The sequence below is a fragment of the Balearica regulorum genome, unplaced genomic scaffold (genome assembly GCF_011004875.1).
Source record: "Balearica regulorum gibbericeps isolate bBalReg1 unplaced genomic scaffold, bBalReg1.pri S41, whole genome shotgun sequence".
Lineage (NCBI taxonomy): Eukaryota > Metazoa > Chordata > Aves > Gruiformes > Gruidae > Balearica > Balearica regulorum.
In genome coordinates, this window is record NW_022679031.1 from 260,845 (window position 1) to 287,791 (window position 26,947).

A 26,947-nucleotide genomic window follows, 5' to 3' on the forward strand; every position below is an offset into this window, starting at 1 on the left:
GCAGAGAGCTGAGGCACATGGAACACATGTAGGGGTGGGGACATGTGGGATGTGTGTGCAGAGGGCTGGGACACATGTGTAGAAGTATGGGACACGTGTCCAGAACTCTGGAACACACACAGGACACACAGCCCTGCACAGGGGACACGCATGTCATGTACAGGACACACATGTGCAGGGCCACAACACACAAGGAACATACATGTGCAGGGGCACAACCAGCCCAGGACACATGTGCAAAAGGCTTGAAGACACATGACAGAGGGCCATGACATGCATGTGACACGTGAGCCCCCTCATCACCAACATTTTTATCTACTTTTCCCCCCCTTGACACAAAAATTGAGTAATTTAATTTTAAACACTCCATCTTGCCCATTTTGCCCTCTTTTCGTATGACAAAGGGGGGGTGTGGTCTCTGTGTCACCCCCACCCTGCACAAACTGTGGCCTTGCTGTGGAGGGGGAGAGAGGAGTTTTGGGGCTAAAAAGTGGGAAAAATGTGCTGGGGAAGGAGTAGAAAACAAGCAATTTTGGGTAATGTTTATCAACAGGTTTGTAATTTAGGGGGAAATGGGACAAAAATGGGGAAAAATCACCAGTTTGTGCTGTGGAAAAGAGCGGTTTCCACTCCACCACGAGCGAAGGTGGCTTTTGAGTTAAAAAAACCCCAATACTGGCTTCACAAAAAGAAACAAAGTGCATTCAGGGCACGGCCCTGCCCCAATTTTGCCTGATTTCAACCCAAATTTTATATATATATAATTTTTGGGTTTTTTTAACAAATTCAATGGGTTTTGGCACAATCAGGGAGCAGGAACCCGCTGCGCCGCCGCAGGATGAAGACGTCCTGCGTCCAGGCAGCGGGATCATCTTCCTCCTCCTCCTCCTCGTGGTGGGTGCGGGCAGCGGCAGGCAGGGTGCAGGCAGGGGGGCAGGCGCAGCGCAGGCAGGTGGGGGGGCCGGGCGGGTTTTGGGGGTCCCGGCCGTAGGGACGCGTGGCCCCACTGTGGTGGGGGGGACGCTCCCGCGACCAGGCCCAGTGCAAGGGCTCCGTTGCCATCACCTGCCGGGAGGGGCCGCCCGTTAAAAAAAAAAAAACCACCACTCATTTTGGGGCAAAACCTTGTGGGTTTGGGGCTAACCCCACCTTGGCATTTTGGGGGGGGCTTAAACACCCCCCTCCCGTGCCCCCCCCCCTCAAAGCATTAAGGGGGCTCTAAAACTTGGTGAATTGGGGGGCTTAAAACTCCACATTGAGATTTAAAACCCCCACAATTTTGGGGCCAAACCACTGGTTTTTGGGGCCCCAAAGTCCCCATTTTCGGGGCCTCAAACCCCTGGCACAAGATTTTGGCAGCAGCCGGTGTGACGGAGCGGGGGGGGTGTCCTACTGCCACCCCCCTCCTGCCAGGGGGTGCAACTTGCCCAACCCCAAACCCCCAATAATTAAACCTAAAAAAAGCAGCAATTTTTAGAAAAAAAAAAAAAACCCAGACATTTTACAGCAGGCTGCGAACCGGCCATAAAAATTTAAATTTCATTTCTGATTCTCACCACATTTTGGGAGTCTTTAGGGATTATTTTTTTGGGGGGGTGGAATGGCTTCTAAGGATTTATTTTTCTGGGGTGAAATGAAAGGATTTTGGGTGTGTTTCAGCACCGACCTCCTCACAGCAGTGCCGACTGACGACCGCCCGGTAATTCATCCGAGCCCAGAGACGGTCGCGACGCCGGAGAAACCACGGGAAGAGCCGCCGCCAGCGCCGGCCCAGCGCCCAGGGGAAGATCTGGTACTTGTGCTCCTCCTCATCCTCCTCCATGTCATTCGCCAGGTACCTGCGAGGGGAAAAACAAACCAAAAAGAGGCAAATTCCAGGGATTTTGGGACAATTCAACAGGTGGGATAACAGGAAGGGGACGAGGCAGCTTGGGGATCTCTGCAGCAGTTTGGTTTGGGGGTTTAAATTCCTTTTGGGGGGGGGTTTGATGGTGTCATTAGAGCCCTGCTTCGTTAGCGGGGGTGGAGTTGGAGCCCTGCTTTGTTAATGAGCTGGGGGGGAGGGGCTTCGTTAGAGCCCCCCGCTTCATTAATGAGGTCATCACGGGGTACATACAGGGCAGTGAAGAGGTTGATGCGGGTGTACTCGCTGGTAGACAGGCCGGCTCGCTTGAAGTACGTCAGCACCATTGCCAGCAGGTACTGGAAATGAGGAGAAAAACAACGATTTTAGGGGAAAAAAAGTCCCTAAGTTCAGACAGAAGGTTGGGTTGTTTTTTTCCTTAAAAATTATAAACTAGTACTTTTAAGGACTAACCTTATCGGAAATCCTGCAGCAGACATCCATCGACAGGAACTCCTGCACCACGTTGTCATCTTAAAGAGGAGTAAAATAAAATTACGAGATCAAAAATTATTTTTTGGGGAAAAACACCTCCCAGTTTGGGGGTTTGGGGTTCCCCCCCCCCCCATTTGTGCAGGATTTTGGTGGGTTTGTTAACTCTTACCCAGCAGGGTGAAGAAGGCTTCTCGCTCCTGGCGGTGCAGGTGGAGGATGTTGGGGGGCTGCCTGGTGGCCCCCCAAGTTCGGGTGCTGCTGGGGGGGGGTCTCTTGCTGCCTGGGGGGGCTGGGGAGGGGAGGGGCTTCATGGAGGTGGGGGGCTGGCCTGAGGGAGAGGGGGGGTGTGGGGGAATGGCCCCAAAGCCCCCCCCAAAAGAACAAGATTTTAATCCCCCTAAAACGCAGAGCAATCCTTTAACCCCCCCAAAAGTCCCAGTCGCCCCCAAAAAACAGACCAGCTGCCACAAGCTCCCCAACAAACCCCACAAGCCAAAGATCCCAGAGCCCCCCAAAAATCAGACCAAACCTTTAACCCCCCAAAAAGCCCTAAGCTTCCCAAAAAACAGACCAAACACTGCAAAGCCCCCCAAAACCAGACCAACCCTTTAAACCCCCAAAAGGCACTCCCAAAAAACAGACCAAACACTCCAAAGCCCCCCAAAAATCAGACCAAACCTTTAACCCCCCAAAAAGCCCCAAGCTCCCCCAAAAAAACAGAGCAAACGCCCCGAAGCCCCCCAAAACCAGACTGACCCTTTAACACCCCCCAAAAATCCCAAACCCCCCAAAACTGAACAAGCACCCCAAACCTCCAAAAAGCTCCAAATCCCCCCAAAACCAGACCCCTCATTCCAGCTGAATGACACAACAGCAAAATCCTGAGCAGCATCTCGCGCCCCAGCACAAACTACAGTTTCTAAAAGGCTAAATTTACCCAAAATCTGCTTTTTTTTCCCAACAGTTTTGAGCATCAGGCACAGCAGCTTTTACCCACACTGTCACCACCAATCAAGGCGGGGTCATTAACGAGCAATAACGAAGCCAGGCAACCCCCCACACCCCCCAACTTGTTCCTGGTACCAACCCAAAAAAATCCTGCACCAAAAAACACCATTTTAAGGCTCTGGATCCTTTTTCAGCCACTTCCAAGCTCTTTGGACTGCAAAAAATTAGGGTTTTAAGCTTTTTTTAAAATTTAAATGGGGAGTTAATTGTGGCTGAGATGAATATGTAAATCAGCTGTTATGGGGGGTTTTGTGGAATAACAAGGGCTTCATCCCCAGGGAAGCCTCCAGTCGGGAATAACTGCCCCAACCCCATGTCCTCCACCTATTTACTATTTTAAGTAATCTTAGGGGGGAAAAAAACAGATACCAAGACAAAAAACTGCCTCACATTTCAATAAATTCAGGTTTAACTCATTCTTACTCCCCTATGCCACAGGAAAAGGGCAGAAATTCCCTCCTCCAGCCCCAAAACAGAGTGAAATAAGACACTCTCTGGTTCCCCCCTCCCAAAACACCCATAAATTTTTTCTTTTTAATTTTTTCTTAAATTACTATTTTCCAATAAGATTTAGGGTGCTGAATTTTGCCTTCAGCTGCTAAAACACCACTGATCTCAATCCTCATTTAAAGCAGCGTCTCAACACACTGCTCACACCCTTGTTCCTCTGTCTTTATCAATTTGGGTTTTTTTCCCCAAAATATTTCATCATTTTATTGCATTATTTAAGCATCCGCACGAGGAGAAGGAAACTCAAGAGCCACCTGCTCCGTACCTTGCCAGAAGAGGAAGGAGCATCTGGCCAAAGTCTTGCCATCAGCCCTGAGTGATAAACTCTTTAAAAAGCCCTAAAATATCTCAAAAAACACCTGCTGGGAAAACTAAACCTGTAGTTGACAAAAGGACCTTTTTTAATTAAAAAAAAAAGCCGACCTACTGCTCCTGGTTTAGAAATCCAAGCTGCTTTGAAGAGGTTGGAGGGGCAGCAGCTAAGCTGTCCCTAAACACATATTATTGCATTTAAAAATCTAAAGATATTTTGGGTTTAAAAATCCAAAAATACTTAAGTGTCAGAAGCGCCAGTCTCTGAGCAATAAGGAGTATTTTTTATACCAGCTATAGGGCTCAAAAAACCCAATAAATAAAGCAATTTAGGGTTAGAATAGCTCTTGTCTCAATCAAAGGGGTAAAGAGATTCACCTCCCCCAAAAAACTGTAAAACACTTATTTTGAATAAAAAGACAAAAACCACCGTGCTTTTGCAGGTTTTATTACCACTCCCCAGTACCCATCCTCAAACAAACCAGCACTGCAGTGAGAGGACACCTTACCCTCGCAGCTGCTCAACAGCTACCCTGAAAATCAGCAAAGAAATAATTTAAAAAAAAAAAATCTCTTTCTTCTTTTTAATTTCTCTTTTTAGGGTACTTTGGTAGGATTATCATCACCCAGGCATGGCTTGCCACCTCCTTGGGATGCAAAGCTTTGTGGTAATTTCCTCAAACCCCCCCTACAGATTTTATATATATATGTTTATGTATAAAGAAAAGCATTTTTATTCCTACATTAGTGTATCCTTATGCTTAAAACAGTTAATTTGTGCTCGGGGCAACAAAATTTTGCTTCAATGAGGTAAAGGGAGTATAATTCTCCTCCCTCTCCCTCCTCAGGGGATTTTACCAAGCAAATCAAAAAAACACTTAAAAGGGAAATTTCACCTCCTCCCCTTGGATCCCAAGGCAGAATTAAACAGACACAAAATCCGGGGACAGCAGAGCCCTCAGAGCTTGAAATTCCCCCTCCACGTTCCCCTAAAAGCCCTCTTCCTTCACTACAACAGACATGAGGCAAAACGATACACTGTTCCCTCTCATATCAAGGGAAAAAAAAAAAAAAAGAGAGAAAATAAAAGGATTTTCAGGGTGGTTTTTACCTGGACACATCAACGCCCAGCCTCCCCTCAGCAAACAGGGCAGGAGGGAGAAATTTTACCTCATGGCGCCCACTTTTTTACCTCAGAAACGGTGAAAAAGGGGGAAAAGGAAAAAAAAAAAAATCACCTCAGGGCGAAACGACGCCGCCTCGCTGCGCCCAACCGTTTTTCCCGCCCTTTTCCTCTCACCTCAGCAGAGCGCGAAAAGAGCGGCGGCGCGAGCAACCTAGGGGAGGAGCCAAGTTAACCCCGCCCCCTAGAGGCCTCGCCTTTTATAGGCAACACGCCCGCGCCGCCAGCCAATCAGAAGGCGGAGAAGGAAGAGGCTGCCTCCTCCTGCTCTCCACGCCCTCACCCGCCGCTGCCTGTCAAAGATGGAAAGGCGGGACGGTGGGCGATGCTGGCCAATCGGAGGCGTGAAGCGGCGGAGGAGGCGTTGCTGATAGGCTGGGCTCTGTGAGGGGGGGACAAGTGTGAAGGGTGGGGCGGGTTGGCGGCAGAGCGTGCGTTGCTCTCCGTGGGGGCCGGGTGAGAGATTTTTTTTTTTTGGGGGGGGGGGGGGGAAGCGGTTCTGAGGAAAAAAGCTCGGGAAAAGGGCTGCGAAACACCTAGAGGGAACTCAAACCCATCGAGGTATGAAAAAGGGGCCAAAAAAGGCAAATCCCGTTCAATTTGGGTCTCCCCAGATGGCTGAGGGAGGCTGAGGGCTTGCCAGCCCGTCGAGGGGGGAACGGGGCGTTGTTTCCCCCGCCAAGGCCGCGCCGTGAGGGGAAGCGGAGAAGGCTGAGGCCGAGCGCAACTTATCGCCCTTTTGCTGCCCCTCCCCTAGCAACAACCGCTCATTAAGCGGCTCTCCGCGGGGGATTTTTCTGATTGGACGAGCGCCGCGGGCGCCGGCCAATGAGAGCGAGACACGGGACCCTTGGCGTTCCCGCCCACCTAGCCTCCGACTGCGGAGCAGCTCGGGCCGTACCAAGTGCGGGCGATCGGGGGGGGTGGTGGAAAGCCCAGTGGGTTTGGGGTGAGATTCGTGGGTTTTCACGCCGCGCGTGGGGGGGCAGGCGGGGAAGGGGGACCGTCAGCATCTCCTTCGGGCGGAGCCGTTATGGGGGAGCGGAGCGAGGTGGGAGAAGCGGGGAAGTGACATCCACCCCCCACCCCCGGGCAGCGAGTGGTGCAGCCCGGGCGGAAGTGAGGTGTCGCGTGCTGAGGCGCTTCCGGTAGGGGAGCGGCCGGGGGGGGGGGGGCCGGCCCGGTGCGGCGGCGGGGCCCGATCCGAGTGAGTGGGGGGGGGGGGACACGGACGACACGATAACACCGGGGCCTGAGGGAGGGGGGAGCGGCGGGGGGGGGCTTGAGGGGAAACCGGAACGAAAGGGGGGGCTCGGGGGGATGTAGGGGGACCGGTGACATCTCGGGCCCCCGGTGGAGTTGGGGATGTGGAGGGGGGGGGGGGGCACGGGTGACTTGAGAGGGGAACGGGGACATGGGGACGCTCAGGGGGGACGAGGGGCGTGAAAGTTGGGGCCTGAGAGTGTGTGTGGGGGACGACACATGATGGGGGGGGAGATGTGGGGCACCCTGAGGTCTGCGACACGGAGTGGGGGACGTTGGGGACACCAAGGAGGGGACGACGGGGGGGGGTGGGGTCTGTGGAGTGAGGGGGAACAGGGGACGTGATGTGGGGGGGGAGCAGGAGATGGGGGGGGGGGCACTGGAGGAGGGGTTGACTGTCACCTGAGGGAGCGGGAGGGGGACACCGGGCTGGGAGAGGGTGGCGGGAGACGCAGAGGGGGGCTCTGGCCCCTGCTGCGGGAAGGGAGAGGGCGTGGGGACAAGGAGGTGGTACGCAGGGAAGGTTTGGGGACCAGGAGGTGACATCTGGGGAGACGGGAGAAGGGGCTTGGGGACGCCGAGTATGTAGGGCACGGGTTGGCGGCGCTGCCAGGGAATGCTTTTGGGGCAGGTAAGCTCCGCTTGGAGCTGCGTGGTTTTCAGGAATTGTTAGTGGGTTTAAAAACACAAAAAAAATCAACTCATTGGTGGCATCGTTAGCGTTTGGGTTTTGTTTTCCTGATGATCTCAGAAATCACCCCAAAAAGGGAGTTGACCCCGTTCTGAAGACACAAGGGTGGCCATTTCATCCCTGATTTTACGTTGAATGGCGGAGTTTGGGGGGTTTTTAGTGAAAATAACCTTTTTTGGCCAGATTTGATGGTTTTTAATGTCAGGCGGAGCCGGGGAGATGCTCTGCACGGCGGTGGTGATGGCGGGGAGCCTGGCGCTGACGACGGCGGTGGTGGCTCACGCCTATTACCTGAAGCACCAGTTCTATCCCACCGTGGTTTATCTCACCAAATCCAGCCCCAGCATGGCCGTAAGTACCCAATTAATTAACGGCAGATAATTAACCTGCGTGACCAGAGGCGGGGGCGGGGGGAAGCGAGCCTCCCAGCTTGCGCGGCAGCTTAGCGGTGAAGCGCAGGGGAGCTCTCTTCGCGGCTCACTTCTGCTTTTGGTGACCGAAACGGGTCGTTTGACCCATTTTCTGTTTAACCGTGCTCACCGAAAATGCCGGGGAACCCCTGGGGAGCGCGAGCGCCTGCGCCGACGGCTGCTGTGACGCTGGTTGGCACACGGGGAGGGCGGGAAGACGCCGCTGCCACCTCCCCTTGTCCCAAAACGGGGTTGGGGTCGAGCGGGTACCCGATCGCTGTCTCTTCCATCCCCAAATTCGCGACGTCAAACCCTCCGCTGCGTCCGTTTGTCGCTGAAACGAGATTTGGCTGCGCCGCGGCATCTTCCGCATCGTCTCTTTCCCGCTCTGTTCTCTACGCAGGTTCTCTACATCCAGGCTTTCGTGTTGGTTTTCCTCCTGGGTAAATTTATGGGCAAAGTGTTTTTCGGGCAGCTGAGGGCAGCGGAGATGGAGGTGAGCGACAGCGGGGAGCACTTTAAATTCGGGGATGGGGACGGGCAGATCCGTTTTCAGCACCAGAGGTGGCATCGGTGCTGCCAGGAGAGGGTTAAAGCCCACAGAGACGTGCGAATACTGAGGGGTTTTGGGGGGGTTTGGGACCCTGAGAGGCCTTTGGTACCATTTTTGAGGGGGTGTTGAACCCCAGAAGACCTTGGGCACAATTTTGGGAGCGAATCTGGGCCTCGAGAAGCTTTTGGCACCATTTCCAGGAGAGATTTGGGCCCTGAGAGGCCTTTGTTGCCGTTTTTGGGGGAGATTTTGGGCCCCGAGAGGTTTTTGACACTGTTTTGGGGGCAGAATCTGTCCTGGAGAGGCCTTTGGCACCATTTTGGGGGGGATTTTGGACCCTGAGAGGCCTTTGGCACCATTTGGGGGGGAATTTTGAACCCTGAGAGATCTTTGGTGTCATTTTGAGGGAGAATTTGGACCCCAAGAGGCTTTTGGCACTATTTTTGGGGGCATTTTGAACTGCAGGAGGCCTTGGGCACAATTTTTGGGGGCAAATCTGGGCTCTGCGATGCTTTTGGCACCATTTCGGGAGGGGACATTGTAGACCCCGAGAGGCCTTTGGTGCCATTTTGGGGAGATTTTGGACCCTGAAAGGCCTCAGGCACAATTTTTTGGGGGAAATTTTAAACCCCACGGCCGTTTTGGGTTGAAAACCGGGGTGCGAAGGCTGGGAGGAAGCCCTCCACCTCACCGCTTCCCCCCGCCCCCCCCCAGCACCTCCTCGAGCGGTCGTGGTACGCCGTGACGGAGACCTGCCTGGCCTTCACCGTCTTCAGGGATGACTTCAGCCCTCGCTTCGTCGCCCTCTTCACCCTCCTCCTCTTCCTCAAGTGCTTCCACTGGTTGGCTGAAGACCGGGTGGACTTTGTGAGTGCCGGGTGGCGAGAAAATGGGCGTAAAAAAGCCTTTTTTTTGGTAAAACTTCAAGGTTTTTTCTGCCTCTTTTGCAGATGGAAAGGAGCCCAAACATCTCCTGGCTCTTCCACTTCCGTATCGTCTGTGAGTATTTTGGTTTTGGGGGTTTTTTTTCCAGATCCTGCGCGGGCGTTTTGCCATTTGCCGGCAGCTGGTCAGGAAAGATAATTTTGGCAACGTATTTGCATACGACCGGGAAGGAACCCGGTGCAGCTGAGCGTGCGACCGTCGGTGCTTGATAAACCTTATCAGGGTAGCCTCGTTAACGAGGGAACGTTAGCGGGGCCACAGAGGGAGCAGGATGGGGTTGGTGGGGTTTAACGAGCTCCGGTTTTGTCAGGTGGGGAAGAAATACAAAGCTAGATCCACGGCAAAATATATTTCTGGCTTCGGAGAATTTAGGGACGTAAAAATCGTTTTCGGAAGGAATTAAGGGGGGTTTCGTGAGACACGAGGGCACAAGATGTGGCACGAAGCAGAGGGGGCTTCAAACGAGCCAGCCTCGTTAGCGGGATGTGTTAGTTCAGCTTTTCGTTAGCACAGAGCTGTTTAGCCCCGCCCCAGAACCGACACTCTTCGAGGGTCCCGCTCTTTCGGTGAGCTACGTTTTCGGGGTGCGACCCTCGTTTTCGGGGTGCGACCCTCGGAGCTTTATTTTTTTGGGAGGTCCCACGCACACCTCGAGGTTCGTTATTGCCTTTCCTCGTTATCCCATCATCCCGATTTCTTTCCCCTCCCGCAGCCCTGATGTTTCTCCTGGGAATCCTGGATTTCCTCTTCGTTAACCACGCGTACCACAGCATCCTCACGCGAGGAGCCTCCGTCCAGCTCGTTTTTGGCTTTGAGGTAGGAGGTGACTTCTTGGGGACAGACAAACCTCCGCTTCCGACCCCGGGACGGACAAACGACTCCTTGACCGGGTTGTCGTGTCCTACCGCGCTCTTCCTCCCTGCAGTACGCCATCCTTATGACCATGGTCCTCACCATCTTCATCAAGTACGTGCTACACTCCATCGACCTGCAGAATGAGAACCCTTGGGACAGCAAAGCTGTCTACATGCTGTACACGGAGCTCTTCACGGGTACGTTGTCCTCTTTTCTTCCCCCCCCCCTTTTTTTCTTCTCATCCCACCCAGTTTTGGGGTTTTCCCATCTGGGCATGACCCGAGAAAGCTTGATACATCATTCTGAAGCTCAATTAACTATCAGTCAACGAAGAAGGGAGGTCTAGGTGGTCTGATCCATCTTCGTTAGCGATCTGGATGACGGGGCAGAGTGTTCCCTCGGCTGCTTTGCCAGTGATACCAAAGCAGGAGATGGCAGCTGAGGCACCACGGGGTCACGCCGCCATCCAGAGGGACCTTGTCCAGCTGGAGGAATGGTCCAAGGAGAACCTCAAGAGGTTCAACAAAGAGATGGGCCAAGTCCAGTGACCCCCGGCACGAGCGTACGCTGGGCCGTGATTCAGCCGAGGGTTCTGGTGGACACCGGGGTGGAGTGCAAGTCAACGACAAGGGGCAACGGTGTCCTGGGGGGGCTTGAGGGAGCTGGGACTCGCCTCCGAGAGCTGGTGGCATCTCCATCCTTGGAGATACTCAAAAGCTGTTGGGTCACGGCCTTGGACAGGCAGCTCTTGGTGACTTCCTTGAGCAGATGGTTGGACCAGACGGCCTTGGAGGTTCCATCCCACCTCACTCAACCCGTGGTTGCCCGAGAACAAGACCCAGATGACCTCTGAGGTCTCACGCAACCCGTGGTTGCCCAAGAGCAAGACCCTGACGTGCTTCTTTCCCCCAGGCTTCATCAAAGTCCTCCTCTACATGGCCTTCATGACCATCATGATCAAAGTCCACACCTTCCCGCTCTTCGCCATCCGCCCCATGTACCTGGCGATGAGGTGAGTTGACTTTGGCGCGGTCTCCGACGCCGGCACGGTTGCCGGCACGCGGTGGGTTTCATCCCACCGGTTCCTCGTCTTCTTCCAGGCAGTTTAAGAAAGCGGTGACAGACGCCATCATGTCCCGCCGGGCCATCCGCAACATGAACACGCTGTGAGTGACGCGGAGAACGCGGGTTCCACCCCTTCCCTGGGCGCTTTCAGCTCCTCGCTGGTCACTTTTGAGGTGGGATCCACCTAAAAAAACCCTCAAATTTGAGGAAAACGCCTCGTTTGCCGTACGGGAAAGAGGTTGGAAGGACCCTGTAGAGCAACAGGGTCGCGGCTATCTCGAGCTCCTCCTGCCAAATACCTTCATTTAACCAAAAGTCTGGTGGCGAACGGTGAAGGAGGAAGGGCTGGCTGGCGGCGGACTTCCCAAGTCTCCCTTGAACTCCCCAAAAACGGCAGGAAGGGTCGGTTTGGTGTTAATTTGGGGGTTGGGGAGGTTTTTTTTGATCTTTTTTTTCTGGCATTTTTCCACCTCGTTCTCCCCGCGCAGCTACCCCGACGCCACGCCGGAAGAGCTGCAGGCCATGGACAACGTCTGCATCATCTGCCGCGAGGAGATGGTGACGGGCGCCAAGCGTTTGCCTTGCAACCACATCTTCCACACCAGGTGGGTGAGGGGTAGGAGGCGGCGGACGTTCCCCGGCCCCTCGTTTCCGGACGGGTTTTTTTTTCGCGTTCCCGGTGGTGAAATAACGACCCTCGTTCGGCGGTTGCGGTGCTCGGGGGTGTTTTGGGGAGGTCTTTGTCCCCCCGCCGTGACGTCGTCGTGCGGTTAACGGTGTCCGTCTCTTGTCCAGCTGCCTGCGGTCGTGGTTCCAGCGCCAGCAGACGTGTCCCACCTGCCGCATGGACATTCTCCGGGCTTCCCTCCCGGCACAGCCGCCTCCCGAACCACCGGAGCAAGCTCCGCCGCCTCCGCAACCCCCCCAAGTTCCCCAGCCCCCCAACTGTGAGTCTCCTTTGCACCCCGGTATCGCCCCTCGGCGACGAGATGGGTGCTACCAACCGCCGGTTAACTGTCACCGCGCCAGTTAAGCTGTGCCGGGGTTGTTACCGCGGCACTGGAGGAACAAACGACCGGAGAAAAGGGTTGGGAGGTCAAGTCCCCGTGGGCGGCGGCGCGAGCCGGTGGTATTTCTGCCTGCGATGGCGTCTGTCCGGGGAAACTCCTGCCGGCGCGGTTAAGCCCGGTTATGCAGCACCAAACCGGTGACCTGGCGTGTTCCGGCTGGCTGCGGTGAAGGAAATTTGGGTGCTGGGGCCTCTCACCACCCTCTTCTCGCTCCACAGTTCCCCAGGGAATCCTTCCCCCCTTCCCCCCGGGAATGTTTCCCTTCTGGCCGCCGGTTGGTCCCTTCCCGCCGGTTCCCGGCGTTCAACCTCCCGGTGGCACCGAAAACGCCACGCCGAGCTCCGGCACCGCTTCAGGTGAGGTTTTTTTCTCCTGAAATTCGAGGGGTCGGCACCACCAAAACGGGGCTCCCTGCTCCCCTGCCGCCCTCACCGTCCCTCTTGTCGCCGCAGCCGCCAGGCCCGGTGACGCCGCCAACGCCGGATCGGAAACCGCGGCGGCAGGGACGGTGCCGGGTCTCCCTTTCCCACCGCCGTGGATGGGAATGCCGTGGCCGCCCCTCTTTGGTAAGACGGGGAAAGATTTTTGGGGTTCACCCTCTACCGTGGGACTCTGCCCTCACCCCTCTTCTCACCGCAGGTTTCCCGCCGATGCCGGTGCCGCCGGCCGGCTTTGCCGGATTGACGGAGGAAGAACTTCGAGCCATGGAGGGCCACGATCGGCAGAACCTGGAAGCGCGGTTACAGTGCCTGCAGAACATCCACACGCTCCTGGATGCCGCCATGGTGCAGATCAACCAATACCTGACGGTCCTGGCCACCATCGGGTAACGTTGCCGAAAAAAAAATAAGGGGCGGGGAGGGCAAAGATTTGGTTACGGCAAAGCCGCGCCCTGCCTAAAAAAATCCCCCAAATTGCCTGAACTTTGGATTTACCGTTTAATATTGTTCGCCAGCTCGCCCCGGCCTGCGGCTTCCCGGCCGCCCTCTGCCCGTGAGACCCCCACCGAGGAGCCCGCCCCCCTCGGCTCGCCCGGCAGCGCTTCGGCAACCGCAACCGCCGACGCCGGCTCCACGGCTGCCGCCGGTACGTGAGGAACCCCCGGAGAGACCGCCGGCGTGGGGGGAAGCGGGGGGCCCCTCTCCCGGCAAAACACCAATCCTGGACGCGGGTTTACCGGTTTTACCGGACCCTAAACCGGTGCCTTTCCCCTGTCCCAGATCCCACCGCGCCGACGGGCGCCGAAGGCTTCACCGCGCCGGAGAAAGAGGAGGAAGAGGATGGCGGCGAAGGCTCGTCCTCGCTGGACGAACCCGACACGGCGGAGCTCCGCCGCCGTCGGCTACAGAAACTGGCGTCGCCGTCGGCAGCCTCGCATTGACGCCCGCCGGTTGTGCCGCGGACGCGCCGCGGTTGCCGTTCCGGGGGTGCCAAAACCTTCGGATGCCGCGAGCCGGACGGCGCCTCTTTTTCTGCAATTTATTTTTGTTTGGTTTCCCCCTGTTTTCCACCGAAACCCCCGTCGGGAAGCAAAACCGATTCCCGGCTACGCCTGTTGGCGCCCCTAAAACATTGCCGGCCCTTCTTCTGCGGCACCGCGGCAAGCAGCCGCAGTTCTTGACCCGTTTTTCCCTGTTTTCACCCCAAATCTCTCTACCTCTCCAGCGAGCCAGGATCCGGTGCGTGTTTTGGAGCCGGCGGTTGTGTGTTTTGGGGTAACCGCGCCCGTTCGGGGCGTTAGTTAAGGACAGGGGCCTCGATCGCAGCGAGACGGTGATCGAGCAAGTGCCGGCGCCGCTTGCAATTGCTCAAAATTGCCCGTTTTTAACCCGGAATCTTCTCTGGGCGCTCCCGGCGGCAGAGCGGGTTGTCACCGGCGGCCTCGACGCTGCCAAAACCGCCTCGAGCTGCGGCGGCTTCGAGTTGCCGCCGCTTTACCGGGTTACCGGGGACTTTGGGGTGCCCTCCCCGGCTTTCACCAACCACCCCCTCGTTAGCAAACGAGCTCGTTAACAGTATTAACCCATCACCCCCCGGGAAAGCCGCTTCCCACACCGAAATATTTCCCCCCTTGAAGCCCGTTGGGGGAACCACGGTGCCGATCGGCGCCTATCCGGCACCGCCCGGCAACTTAATAAACCCCTAAATCCTCCGCCTGACCCCAACCAGTCCCTTACTGGTGCCGCGGCGCGCCCAAACTGGTTTTTACTGGTTTCACCTCGCCGACGGTGCCGGGAGTTGGGGTTTGGGTTGGGTTTGGTTATTTTTTTTGTTTTGTTTTGTTTCCTTTGGTCACCTTCCGCTTCCCGACCGCCAAATTTTCACCTCGTTTCCTTCGCCAGCGTTGGCGCCGTGTCGGTGCGGCGCCGCCGGCGCCTTTCGCCGGCAAAAAAAAAAAGAAGAAATAAATAAATTGCGGTGACGCCGCCTCTCCCACCGCGTTTCTTCTCCGCTCCAGGAACGCCGCGACTCTTCAGTGCCTCTTCGAACCGAAAAGGGCTTTGAGGAGCCCAAAATCTCAGGGAAACAAACAAAACCGCGTTCGGAGACGGCGGCAACCGGAGCGTTTTGAGGCAGAAAACGGCTTTTTTTTTTTTTTTTTTTGCACCAAAACCAGCAGCGAGGACGGCGTGAAGGAAGGAGCTGGCGGTGGGTGATTTTTATTTTTTTTTTAAGGCGGGGAGGAGCGGGAATGATTATTTTTGGCAACGAGGCTGATTCCCCCCCCCCCCCTTTAAATTTTTGGCTATTGTTGCCCCAAACTTGAGCATATTAACGAGGAATTTCGCAATAACGAAGCGGTGATGGGAGAACTGCAAGGAGTTGATTTTTTTAAACTTTTTTTTTTTTTTTTTAAACTTTTGAGCCAAAATCGTGACCTTTTGTGGCCGGTTCTGTTTGACGTTGGGGTTTGGGGTTTTTTTGGTGGATTCCTCAAAATTTCCTGCGTTTTGGGGTGGAAACCACGGGGAGGGGGAGGGAACAAAGGCACGCAGGCAATTGGACTTGGGGACGCTTGACCCCAAAACCGCTCCTTTTCACCCCAAAACCATTTCCTTTCTCTTTCGGGTGGCGTTGGCATTGGAGGAATTATTTAATTTGTAAATAATGTATAAATTTTTAATAGCTTAATTGTAAATACAGCGGAATAAAGGTTGCAGTAAAGCTCGGTGCTCTTCCCTTGGTCAAAGACGGTGGTTGGCCGCTCTAGGCACGCTACTGGGTCTCTGTGGTCGCTCAACCGCGGTTCCCCCTCTACGGTTCCTTCCCCTGTGGTTGGTCAAGAGCCAGTTGGCCGCTCTGGTCCGTCTTCCCCCAGCGTCTCGATGGTCGGTCGAGAGCCCCTTGTGCCGGTTTCCCCCTCCCAAAATCTCAACGCTTGTCACGAAGCCTCCTGACCGCTCTGGCCTCTCTTCCCCGCCGTATCTCTATGGTTTTGGAAGAGGAAACCGGAAGTCTCTCTAGCCCCGTCGCTTCGTCTCTATGGCGTACGCCTCGTCTCCAGGGCTCCTCCCGCCCTCCAGGGGGCGCTGCTCCCCCCCGTCACCGCTCTGCCTTATCGCCTTCTCGTTGGTTTCTTCATCCGGGTTCCCGGCTCGGCGCATGCGCGTTGTGCCGGGGGGAGTGACAAGATGGCGGCGGAGGGGCCGGAGGCTCCGGCCAGTCCGGGCCGCGGTGGGGCCGAGGGAGCGCTGGGGGACGGCGGAGACGGCGGTACCGGCAACACCGGGACCCCCGGTGAGCCGGAGGGTGAGGAGGGGAGAGGGCTTGGGGGGTGCTGGAGGCTGAGCTGAGGCGGGGGGAGGAGTGTTGGGGGGGGTGAGGTGAGGTAAAGCGGGGGGAGCTGAGGGGATTTGAGGCGGGGAACGAGCTGGGGAGGGAGCTGTGGGGCTGCGGGGGGGTCTGGGGGCAGGTGGGATTTGTGGGGAGTAATTGGGGGGGGGCTGAGATTAATGGAGCGGGATGGGGGTGCAGTGGGGTACGGGGGGGGGGGTAGCGCCAGAGGGTCACGAGGACTGTGGGGTCCCCCCCCCACGCGTGGGGTGAGGGCACCCATCGTTCACGGTGCGTTATCGTGTGCGTGTGTGTCCCCGGCAGCCCCCGTGGCCGAGCTGCCCCCCCCGGCCCCCACCCCCCCCGAGGAGGAACAGAGCGACGCTGCCGCCCCCCCCCCCCCAATCCCACAGAGCTGCAACGGCTCCGCCATCGCCCCCCCCGAGCCCGAGGAGCCCCCCCCGGTCGCACCCGAAGAGCCCCCGCCCCCCCGAGACCTCGAGCCCCCCGCGGAGGAGCCCACCCCCACCTACCCCCTCGATTTTGAGAAGTTTTGGCAGGCGGCACGCAGCAACCCCCACGACTTCACCGCCTGGACCGAGCTCCTGCAGTACGTCGAGCAAGAGGTAATTAAAATCGCTCTTAAAGCTCGATGGCCTCATTAAAACGTTAATTAAAACTCGCCCCGATACCCTAGCCCCGTTAAAACCTTCGTTAAACGTCGCCCTGAGCCGCCGGCCCCATTAAAACCTTCGTTAAACGTCACCCTGAGCTGCCGGCCCCGTTAAAACCTTCGTTAAAGCTCAGCCTGAGCTACCGGCCCTGTTAAAACCTTCGTTAAAGCTCAGCCTGAGCCACCAGCCTCGTTAAAACCCTAATTAAAACTCACCCTGGCACAAACCACGTGGAATCCACCACCCCGGGGCCGGTTTTCATCGCAATGGAGTTAATTTTTGCTGCGTAATTATTAATCTCGACTAACGCGTGGATCCCTAGAAGACCCCTAACGCTAACCCGCTGTTATTATTGTCACAAAACCACCTGGTTTTACCCCAAAACCGCCCCCGCAGAACCACCTTTTTGCCGCCCGCAAAGCCTTCGACGCCTTTTTCGCCCACTACCCCTACTGCTACGGCTACTGGAAAAAATACGCTGACATGGAACGTCGCTTCGACTGCAGCCGGGAAACCGAGGAGGTGCGTTATTTTTGGGGTGTCCCCCCCTTTTTTTGGTCTTTTGGGGATCCCCGGGGTGTTCTTTGGGGCTGTCCGCGCCGTTTCTACGCTACTTTTGCCGTCAAAACGCCATTTCCGAATCGTTTTGGGGTGTCGCCGGCTGACTTTTCACCCGTTTCCAGTTCCGCCGGAGGGATTTTGGGTTGTTTCACCCCATTTTTTCATTGGGGCTCCCCGATCTCGCGGCGGGGGGGGACACTCGATGACGCTCGGTGTGTGTGTGTCCCGGCAGGTTTTTGAGCGGGGGCTGCAGTCCATCCCCCTCAGCATGGATCTATGGATTCATTACATCTCCTACCTCCAATCCACCCTGGACATGAATCTTCCCGAATCCATCCAAAAAATCCGCGGGTAAGTCACCGCATGAAACCGTAAACGCTTCCCGCCGTCGTTAATCTTTCCCGCTTTCTCCTTTATTTCTTTTATTTTATTTTTTTTCCTTTTCCTTTAGCGTTTTTGAAGCGGCAGTAGCGGCAGCTGGGATGGATTTCCGTTCAGATAAATTATGGGAACTCTACGTGGAATGGGAAAAGGAACAGGGGGATTTACGAGCCGTCACCGGTATCTACGACCGCGTCCTCTCCATGCCCACGCAACTCTACAACCATCACTGGGAGAAGTACGTACCCCGTTCCGCCTCGGAAAATACCGCCGCGGACGCAGAATATTCCACACACACACCCCAAAAAAACCCCTGAATATCCCCGTGGGAAATAAATCCCTGTGTTAAAACATCCCGGTGGTTAAATTTCCCCGTAGAAAACATCCGCAGCGGTAAAAAAATCCCTACGGAAAACACCGTGACGTGCCGGGGAAGCTTCCCCGGTCCTCCGCCACGGCCGAATCGTGACCGTTCCGTGTCCCAGTGGCGCGGCCCCCCCGTTTTTTAACCCCTGTTTCCCCCCGCCAGATTTAAGGAACACGTTCTTCATAACCCCCCGAAAGATATTTTATCCCCGGAGGAGCTTCTCTGGGTCCAGTCCAAACTGGCCACCGATCCCGTGCCGAAACCGCCGGAGCCGGAAGGGACGGAAGTGCCGCCGGGAGAGGATCTACCCCCCGGCGTGGAGGGGAAAGCGACGGCAGCAGAAACCCAGGTAGACGCCCAAGAACGGCGTTTTTTGGGGTGGGTTTTTTGAGAGGGGGTATCTCTAGGGGAACCCCCGTTTCCCACCTGCATCCCGTTGAATTCCCAGGGCGATTTAGACCAGGAAAAAATCCGGGAACTGGTAATTTCCATGCGGCAACAAATCTACGCGCAAAACGAGGCGGAAGTCAGCAAACGCTGGAATTTTGAGGACGGGGTACGTAGGGTTGCATCGATTTCCCCCCGCCCCCTTCTTACGCTTTGGCCCCGTTTTTACGCCTTCGCCCTGATTTTCCTGGCAGATCAAACGTCCGTATTTCCACGTGAAGCCGCTGGAGCGGGCGCAGTTACGGAATTGGCGGGATTATTTGGATTACGAAATGGCGGCCGGCTCGCACGAGCGCACCATCGTCCTCTTTGAACGCTGTGTCATCGCCTGCGCCCTCTACGAGGAGTTTTGGATCAAGGTGAGTCCGCTGCGACCCGACGCGCGCCCCCACGCGCCCCTGCTTTCACCCCCAAAGAATTCCCTGGCCCCCCCAAAAAAACACCCCTTCATCCCCCAAAAAACTGCTCTCATCCCCCCCAAAAAATGCTTCAACCCCCTGATGAACCCTCAAGCCACCCAAAAGCCCCCTCATCCCCACAAAAAACACATCACTCCCCAAAAAACCTTCTCATCCCCCACAAAAAACACCCCTCAGCCCCCCCTAAACCTGTCGTCTCCCCCCAAAATGCCTTGCTCCCCAAAAATCCCCTCAGCCCCCCCAAAAATCCCTTGTCCTCCCCTAAAAAACCCACCTCATCCCCCCCAAATCCTCATCTCCCCAAAAAAAACCCTTGCCCCCTCAAAAAACCCTTATCCCCCCAAAACCCACCCCTCATCCCTCAAAAAACCACCCTTTATCCACTCCCAAAAAACCCCCCTCATCCCTCTCATCCCCCCGAAAAACTCCTCATTCCCCTAAAAAATGCTTCACCCCCGCAAAAAACCACCCTTCCCCCCCAAAAAAAAATCCTTACCCCCTAAAAAACCCCTCAGCCCCCACAAAAAGCCCCCTCAGCCCCCCAAAAACCCCCTCACCCCCCCAAAAAAGTCCCTTGTTTCCCCCTCGTGCCCCTTTTCGCCCCAAACCCCCCCCCCAAAAAATCCCCATAACCCCCCAAAGACACACCCCCCCCAACAATCCCGGTTCATTTTGGGGTGTGTTTCTCCCCTCTCCTTTTTTTTTCCTTTCATTTTACCAACTTGATTTATTTCCTGTTAATTTTTTTTGCTCTTTTTCACACCCCCCCCCCAGCCCCAAACACAGTGGGGGAGGGGAACCCCCCTCAGCCCCCCTCCCCCCATCCATCCCTCCCCTCTCTCCAACCCTTTTTTCCCCCTTTTTTTCCCTGCAGTACACAAAATATTTGGAAAACCACACGGTGACGGGGGCCAGGAGCGTTTTTCAGCGGGCGTGCGGTTACCACCTGCCCAGGAAACCCAACATCCACCTGCTCTGGGCGGCTTTTGAGGAGAAACAAGGTGAAATAATCCCCAAAACGGCTCATTTTGGGCGCGGAGGGATCGGAAATGGGACTCTGAGGGGGCATGAGGGTCACAGCTGGCCCCAAAACGGGCTCGGGGGTGAGGTGAGACACCCCGTTTCTCACCGAAACCATGCGGGTCTGGGCCGGGATGACGGATTTCAACCCAAAACCACGTCCGTTTCGGGGTGGAGGAGACGTTTCACCCCCAAACGCTCCATTCTCAGGCTCAAACACTGTATTTCACCCCAAATTGCTCCTATTTTTGGGCCAAGATGCTGCATTTTGCCCCAAAACGCTCTGTTCCTGGGCTGAGACGTCAAATTTCACCCCAAAATATTCCTGGTTTTGGGACACAGGAGCCACGTTTCGCCCCAAAACACTCTGGGTGGGTTTAGCCCCAAAAAGCAGCTTCTGTGGCCACTGGGAGGGGACAAGGCTGCAGCTGGGGACCCCCATAACCACCCCAGGGACCCCCAAAACACCCCAGGGACCCCCAAAACACCCCAGGGACCCCTGCAGCCCCCTCGACAACCCCCATAACCACCTGAGGACCCCCATAAAACCCCTCGAGAACCCCCATAAAACCCTTTGAGAACCCCCATAACCACCCGAGGACACTCAAACCCCCCCAGAGACCCCCCATAACCACCTGAGGACCCCCAAACCCCCCCTTGGGGACCCCCAAACCCCCCAGAGACCCCCATAAGCACCTGAGGACACTCAAACCCCCCCAGAGACCCCCCATAAGCACCTGAGGACCCCCAGCCCCCCCCTTGGGAACCCCCAAACCCCCCCTTGGGGACCCCCATAACCACCCCAGAGACCCCCATAACCACCTGAGGACCCTCAAACCCCCCCTTGGGAACCCCCAAACCCCCCCAGTGACCCCCATAACCACCTGAGGACCCCCAAACCCCCCTTCATGAACCCCCATAACCACCTGAGGACCCTCAAACCCCCCCTTGGGAACCCCCAAACCCCCCCAGAGACCCCCATAACCACTTGAGGACCCTCAAACCCCCCCTTGGGAACCCCCAAACCCCCCCAGAGACCCCCATAAGCACCTGAGGACCCCCAAACCCCCCCTCATGAACCCCCATAACCACCTGAGGACCCCCAAACCCCCCCTTGGGAACCCCCAGAGACCCCCATAACCACCTGAGGACCCCCAAACCCCTCCTTGGGAACCCCCAAACCCCCCCCTTCCCCCCTTCCTCTCCTCATCTCCCCCCCCCCGCCCCTCTCCAGGAAACCTGGACGAAGCCCGCCGCATCCTCCGCTGTTTCGAGGAGACGGTGCCGGGTTTGGCCATGGTCCGGCTGCGCCGCGTCAGCCTGGAGCGGCGGCAGGGAAACCTGGAGGAAGCGGAAGCGTTGCTGCTGGAAGCCATGCGCGCTAACGAGGGGCTGCCCCTCGCTTCCTTCTACGCCGTCAAATTAGCGCGGCAAGCCTGCAAAGTACAGAAAAACCTCGGGAAAGCTCGCAAGGTCTTGGTGGAAGCTTTGGAAAAGGAGCCGGTGAGGTAGAAAAAAGCTCGTTAGGGAATCACTAACGAGTATCACGGGAAAGGATGGGGGGGGGCGATGCCGGGGCGGCGGGACGGGATTTCGGCTCCCGGGGATGCAGCCGCGGGGATCTGGGGGTGTCGTTCGGGCTTCGCGCACACCGTAAGTGCTGTTTGGGGGTCCCACGCACCCTTTTTTGGGGACCCGCAAGCCTGTTTCGGGTCCCACAGACCCCCACGGGGGGGGCTCTAAATCCAGCTCAGGTGCCCCCAAACCCACTCAGGACTCCCTAAATCCCACTCGGGGTTCCACAGACACCCCTGGGGTCCCCCCAAACCCCACTGGGGACCCCAAAACCTTCCCAGGAGCTCCCTAAACCCCCCTCAGGGTCCCCCCCTCACCCCAATCCCAGGGATTCCCCCCCAAATTGATCAAACTGGGGGTGTCCAGGACAACGCCCGGCTCCACGCCAACCTCCTGGAGATGGAATTCGGGGCCGACGTCCGCCAAAACGAAGGGAACACCATGAGCTGCTTCGAGCGGGCGCTGCGCAGCCCCCTCCCCGACGAAGCCAAACTCGTCTTCTCCCAGCGCCGCGTCGAGTTCCTCGAGGATTTCGGCTCCAATATACACAGGTTTGGATCTGGGGGGGGGGGGTGTGAAAAACCCCAAAAAACACCACATAGCCCCCCAAAAAAAAGAGGCCAGACCCCCACGTTGCCCCCCCTGAGCTCTCCTCGCTCCCCCCCCAGCCTGCTGACGGCGTACGACGAGCACCAGAAGATCCTCAAGCAACACGCAGCGCGCAAGAGAGCCCCCGAGAACGGGTGAGGGGACCCCTCTGGTCCCGATTTCGCCCCTTTTTATCCCAATTTTGCCCCTTTTAGTCTTGATTTTTCCCTTTTATCCCCCGCCCCTTTTTTTTCCACCCGGGTTTATCCCCCAGCTTTGCTGGTTTAATCCCCGTTTCTCCCCTTTCCCCATGATTTCCCTCCAACTTTTCCCCCTTCCCCCCCAATTCCTCTCCATTCCCCTCTAATTTTCCTCCAATTCTGCTCTTTTTCCTCCCAATTCTGCCCCAATTCCTCCCCTTTTCCCCCAACTTTGCCCCTTTCCCCCCAACTTCACCCGTTTCCCCCAACTCTCCCCCAATTCTTCCCTTTTCCCTCAATTTGCCCCTGAATTTCCCCCAATTCTTCCCTTTCTCCCCCAATTTCCCCTGAATTTCCCCCAACTTCCCCCCATTTCTTCCCCTTTTCACCTCTTTTCCCTCAATTTCTCCCAATTTCCCCCCGCATTTCTTTCACTTCTCCCCAAATCTCCCCCCTTTCCCCCAATTCTTCCCCTTTTCCCTCAATTTCCCTCCAATTTTCCCCTTTTCCCCTGCATTTCCTCCAATTCCCACCAAATCTCTCCCATATCTCCCATTTCCACCCAATTTACCCCCCTTCCCCCCAAATCTCCCCCTTTCCCTCCAATTTCACCCAATTTCCCCCCTTCTCCCCAATTTTTCCCATTCCCCCCAATTTCCCCCAACTTCTCCCATTTCCCCCAATTTCTCTTTTCCCACAATCACCCCCAAATCTCCCCATTTCCCCCCAATTTCTCTTTTCCCACAATCCCCCCAATTTCCCCCGTTTCCCCCAATTTCTCTTTTCCCACAACCCCCCCAAATCTCCCCCATTTCCCCCAATTTCCCCCCAATTTCCCCCATTTCCCCCCAATTTCTCTTTTCCCACAATCCCCCCAATTTCCCCCCAATTTCCCCCATTTCCCCCCAATCTCTCTTTTCCCACAATCCCCCCAATTTCCCCCAATTTCCCCCCAATTTCTCTTTTCCCACAACCCCCCCCATTTCCCCCCAATTTCCCCCATTTCCCCCCAATTTCTCTTTTCCCACAACCCCCCCCATTTCCCCCCAATTTCCCCCATTTCCCCCCAATCTCTCTTTTCCCACAACCCCCCCAAATCTCCCCCATTCCCCCCCTATTTCTCTTTTCCTGCAATCCCCCCCAAATCTCCCCATTTCCCCCAATTTCCCCCATTTCCCCCCAATCTCTCTTTTCCCACAATCCCCATTTCCCCCCAATCTCCCCCATTTCCCCCAATCTCTCTTTTCCCACAACCCCCCCAAATCTCCCCCATTTCCCCCCTATTTCTCTTTTCCTGCAATCCCCCCCAAATCTCCCCATTTCCCCCAATTTCCCCCCAATTTCCCCCATTTCCCCCCAATTTCTCTTTTCCCACAATCCCCCCAATTTCCCCCATTTCCCCCCAATCTCTCTTTTCCCACAATCCCCCCAATCTCCCCAATTTCCCCCCAATTTCCCCCATTTCCCCCCAATTTCTCTTTTCCCACAATCCCCCCCATTTCCCCCCAATCTCCCCCATTTCCCCCCTATTTCTCTTTTCCTGCAATCCCCCCCAAATCTCCCCATTTCCCCCCCACAGCGCGGACGAACCCGACGACAAACGCCTCCGCCCCGACGACTCCTCGGGCCTCTTGGGTCCCCTCAGCTTTTCCGCCTCGGGGGGGGACGTGGGCTCCACCCCCTACAACTACTGGTACCAGGTCAGTCTGGGGGGGCTGGGGGGGGGGGGGGGAGGCCACTTTTGGGGTGACCCTGACCCCCCCTTTCTCCCCCCAGCACGGCTACGGCGCCTACAGCTACCAGTCGCCGTGGAACTACAACCAGTACTACTCGCAGAGCTGAGACGGGGACCCCCCCGAACCCCAACTTCCCCCCCCGCTCCCCTTTTTTTAAAAACCAGAAACCCCCATTTCTGCACATTTTTTGGGGGGGAACACCCCCCCCCCCCCCCCCAATTTCACAACTGGGGCGATGTAAATAAAGAGGCGGCACGTTAAATGCGGCAGCGTTTATTTGGGGGGGGGGTGATGGTGGTTTTGGGGTACACACGGTGCCAGAGCTGGTTTTGGGGTACGTCGTCCGCTCGGGAGGGGGTCTGGCCCCGGTTTTGGGGTGCACACGGTGTCGGAGCGGGGCCTGCGTCGTCTTGGGGGCACGTCTGGCGCTCAGGAGGGGGGTTCGCTCAGGTTTTGGGGTACACGCGGTGTCGGAGCGGGTTCGTGTCTCTTTTTCGGGGTGCCCCTTCCCCTCGAGAGGGGTCGGACTCAGTTTTTGGGGTACCCCCGTGCCTGGGAGGTTTCCGTCTCTTTTTTGGGGGGTTCCTCTTCCGCTCCAGAGGGGTGGGGGTTGCATCTCCGTTTTTGGGGTACACCCCCATGGTGACATCTCGTTTTGGGGTGCCCCTTCCACTCAAGGGGGGGCTTAGACCCCAGTTTTGGGGTGCGCACCACGTCGCGGCAGGTTTCTGTCTCTTTTTTTGGGGCGCCCCTTCCTCTCCAGAGACGCTTTAACCCCATTTCAGGGTCCCTGCACCCCTCAACAAGCAACTCCGGCCCCAATTTTGGGGTCCCTCACCCCAATTTTGGGGTCCCCATTTCACCTCATTTTTTCCTTCACCGTCTTCCCCCAATTTTGAGCTCCCGCCTTAATTTCAGCCTCTTTTGGGGCCCCCCCCAGTACATTTCGAGGTCCTCTGGTATATTTTGGGGTCCCCCCCAATTTCGGGGTCCCCCTTTCACCCCCATTTTTCCTTCCCCCCTCGATTCTGGGTTCCCGCCTTAATTTCAGCCTTTTTTTGGGGGGGCTATTTCGGCGTCCTTTGGCGCTATTTTGGTGCCTTCCAGGTACATTTTGGGGCACCCCCCCCGGTACATTTTGGGGGTCCCCCGGTAAATTTTGGGGTGCTAGAAGCCCTTCTGCAGCAGCCACGCCCGCAGCTCGCGCTCGCAGCCCCCCCTGATGCGCAGACACCCCGTCACCTCGTTCACCTGCACGTCCGTCACCCCCAAATCCTCCCGCAGGTCTCGCTCCAGTTCCTGGGGGGGGGGGGGGGGTTAAAACCCTCTTGTAGCCCCCCAAAACCCCCCCCCACCCCCCCCAAATCCCCCCCCCCGTACCCAGATGTTGCCCCAGATGTGGCGCAGCAGCGTCAGGCGCCGGTTGCCCTTGACCACCCGGGCGTAGACGGGCAAGTTGTGGAGGCGGGAACGAGCCACGAAGTAGGGGAGGGGCAGGGGGGGGCCTGGGGGGGGGCAACGAGAAACTGTGGGACCCCCCCAGGGGGTTAAACACCCCCCCCCGGGGTGAATCCCCCCCTTATTGCCCCCCCAAATCCCCCCCCACCCCCCTATTGCCCCCCCCAATAAATACCCCCCCCGAAAACCCCCTATTGCCCCCCCACTAACCCCCCCCCGGGTATTTCCCCTGTTATTGCCCCCCCCAAATACCCCCCCTCAAATTGCCCCCCCCAGGGTAAACCCCCCCTTATTGCCCCCCCAAATACCCCCACTGCCCCCCCGAAGGTAAATACCCCCCAATAAATACCCCCCCAATAAACCTCATTGCCCCCCCAAACTAAATACCCCCCAGTGCCCCCCCAAATACCCCCGGTGCCCCCCAAAATACCCCCCAGTGCCCCCCCTAATACCCCCAGTGCCCCCCCTAATACCCCCAGTGCCCCCCCAAACTAAATACCCCCCAGTACCCCCCCAATTACCCCCGGTGCCCCCCAAACTACCCCCTAGTGCCCCCCCAAATACCCCCAGTGCCCCCCCAAATACCCCCGGTGCCCCCCCAAACTAAATACCCCCCGCTGCCCCCCCAAATACCCCCACTGCCCCCCCAAACGCCCCCCTCCCCCCCATTCATTAGGGCATGGCCCCCCCAGGGGGGAGGGGCAGAAGGGGGGGTTGTGCCCCCCCCCCCCCCCCCCCAACTGACCTTTCGGGGGGCTCCAGCCGGAGGGGGTGGGGTAGGTGGGGTGCGGGGGGGGGAGGGGCACGCGGGTGGGGGGCAGCAGCCGCTGCACGAGGGCGAAGTCGGCGGCCGAATCCTGGGGGGGGGAGGGGAGGGGGGGAGGGGCGGGGGGGGTCTGGAAAAATGGGGGGGGGGGGAGAGGGGGGGATGGTCACCCCAAACATCTCCCCCTCCCCCTCCCCAGGGTCTCCCCCTCCCCCACAGTTTGCCCTCACGAGCCCCCCACCCCCCCAATCCCCTCCCCCCCATCTCCCTCAGGCCCCCCCAGCCCCTCCCCCCTCCCCTCAGCCCCCCCAATCCCCTCAAATCTCCCCCAAACCCCCCCCCAGCCCCCCAAATCCCCTCAAATGCCCCCCAAACCCCCTCCAATCCCCTCCCAGCCCCCCCAAATCCCCTCAAATCCCCCTCCAATCCCCTCCCAGCCCCCCCAAATCCCCCCCAAGCCCCCTCAAATCCCCCCCAGCCCCCCAAATCCCCTCAAATCCCCCCAAATTCCCCCCAGCCCCCCAAATCCCCTCAAATCCCCCCCAAACCCCCTCCAATCCCCTCCCAGCCCCCCCAAATCCCCCCCACATCCCCCCAAAGCCCCCTCAAATCCCCCCCAGCCCCCCAAACCCCCTCCAATCCCCTCCCAGCCCCCCCAAATCCCCCCCCCCCGTTACCTTCACCCCCCTCCGTCCCACCGCTCCCCCGAACTCCCGCAGCCGCCGTCCCAGCCCGGCCGCCGCCATCGCCAGCGCCGCCATCTTGGAAACTCCACCTC

General features: G+C 57.3%; 4 protein-coding genes across 8 annotated transcripts; 2 read left to right on the forward strand and 2 right to left on the reverse strand.

The window, feature by feature from the left end:
- Nucleotides 1–370: 370 nt before the first annotated feature.
- SPDYC (speedy/RINGO cell cycle regulator family member C) lies at nt 371–3,684 on the reverse strand. The gene is made up of 6 exons (XM_075741481.1): nt 3,426–3,684; nt 2,508–2,666; nt 2,318–2,376; nt 2,117–2,202; nt 1,667–1,838; nt 371–1,065 (listed from the first exon to the last, which is right to left on the reverse strand). The coding sequence occupies exons 2-6, from the start codon at nt 2,647–2,649 to the stop codon at nt 787–789; spliced, it is 738 nt and encodes a 245-aa protein (XP_075597596.1). The 5' UTR covers nt 2,650–2,666; nt 3,426–3,684; the 3' UTR covers nt 371–786.
- A 2,786-nt stretch (nt 3,685–6,470) lies between these two features.
- SYVN1 (synoviolin 1) lies at nt 6,471–15,368 on the forward strand. 3 transcript variants are annotated; one of them, XM_075741478.1, is made up of 16 exons: nt 6,471–6,558; nt 7,511–7,656; nt 8,119–8,211; nt 8,983–9,135; nt 9,219–9,267; nt 9,926–10,029; nt 10,139–10,265; nt 10,981–11,080; nt 11,169–11,234; nt 11,622–11,738; nt 11,929–12,080; nt 12,422–12,559; nt 12,656–12,769; nt 12,843–13,029; nt 13,159–13,289; nt 13,424–15,368. In XM_075741478.1, the coding sequence occupies exons 2-16, from the start codon at nt 7,525–7,527 to the stop codon at nt 13,582–13,584; spliced, it is 1,824 nt and encodes a 607-aa protein (XP_075597593.1). In that variant the 5' UTR covers nt 6,471–6,558; nt 7,511–7,524; the 3' UTR covers nt 13,585–15,368. The 3 variants fall into 3 exon arrangements, with proteins under 3 accessions (XP_075597593.1, XP_075597592.1, XP_075597594.1); XM_075741477.1 differs by having other exon boundaries at nt 6,481–6,558; nt 7,489–7,656; XM_075741479.1 differs by lacking the exon at nt 6,471–6,558 and adding an exon at nt 7,121–7,245.
- Nucleotides 15,369–15,786: 418 nt separating this feature from the next.
- On the forward strand, nt 15,787–24,207 carry LOC104642995 (pre-mRNA-processing factor 39-like). Of its 3 annotated transcripts, none has more exons than XR_012833236.1 (14): nt 15,787–15,953; nt 16,302–16,603; nt 17,048–17,173; nt 17,445–17,563; nt 17,664–17,831; nt 18,123–18,309; nt 18,409–18,516; nt 18,602–18,766; nt 19,701–19,827; nt 21,081–21,354; nt 21,788–21,972; nt 22,090–22,164; nt 23,789–23,909; nt 23,986–24,207. XR_012833236.1 is itself a non-coding variant. In XM_075741475.1 (14 exons), the coding sequence occupies exons 1-14, from the start codon at nt 15,836–15,838 to the stop codon at nt 24,049–24,051; spliced, it is 2,124 nt and encodes a 707-aa protein (XP_075597590.1). In that variant the 5' UTR covers nt 15,788–15,835; the 3' UTR covers nt 24,052–24,207. The 3 variants fall into 3 exon arrangements, 2 of the variants coding, with proteins under 2 accessions (XP_075597590.1, XP_075597589.1); XM_075741475.1 differs by having other exon boundaries at nt 15,788–15,941; nt 21,081–21,349; XM_075741474.1 differs by having other exon boundaries at nt 15,792–15,953; nt 21,081–21,349.
- A 784-nt stretch (nt 24,208–24,991) lies between these two features.
- On the reverse strand, nt 24,992–26,945 carry MRPL49 (mitochondrial ribosomal protein L49). Its single transcript, XM_075741483.1, has 4 exons — nt 26,847–26,945; nt 26,149–26,260; nt 25,326–25,450; nt 24,992–25,244 (listed from the first exon to the last, which is right to left on the reverse strand). The coding sequence occupies exons 1-4, from the start codon at nt 26,928–26,930 to the stop codon at nt 25,113–25,115; spliced, it is 453 nt and encodes a 150-aa protein (XP_075597598.1). The 5' UTR covers nt 26,931–26,945; the 3' UTR covers nt 24,992–25,112.
- Nucleotides 26,946–26,947: the final 2 nt, after the last annotated feature.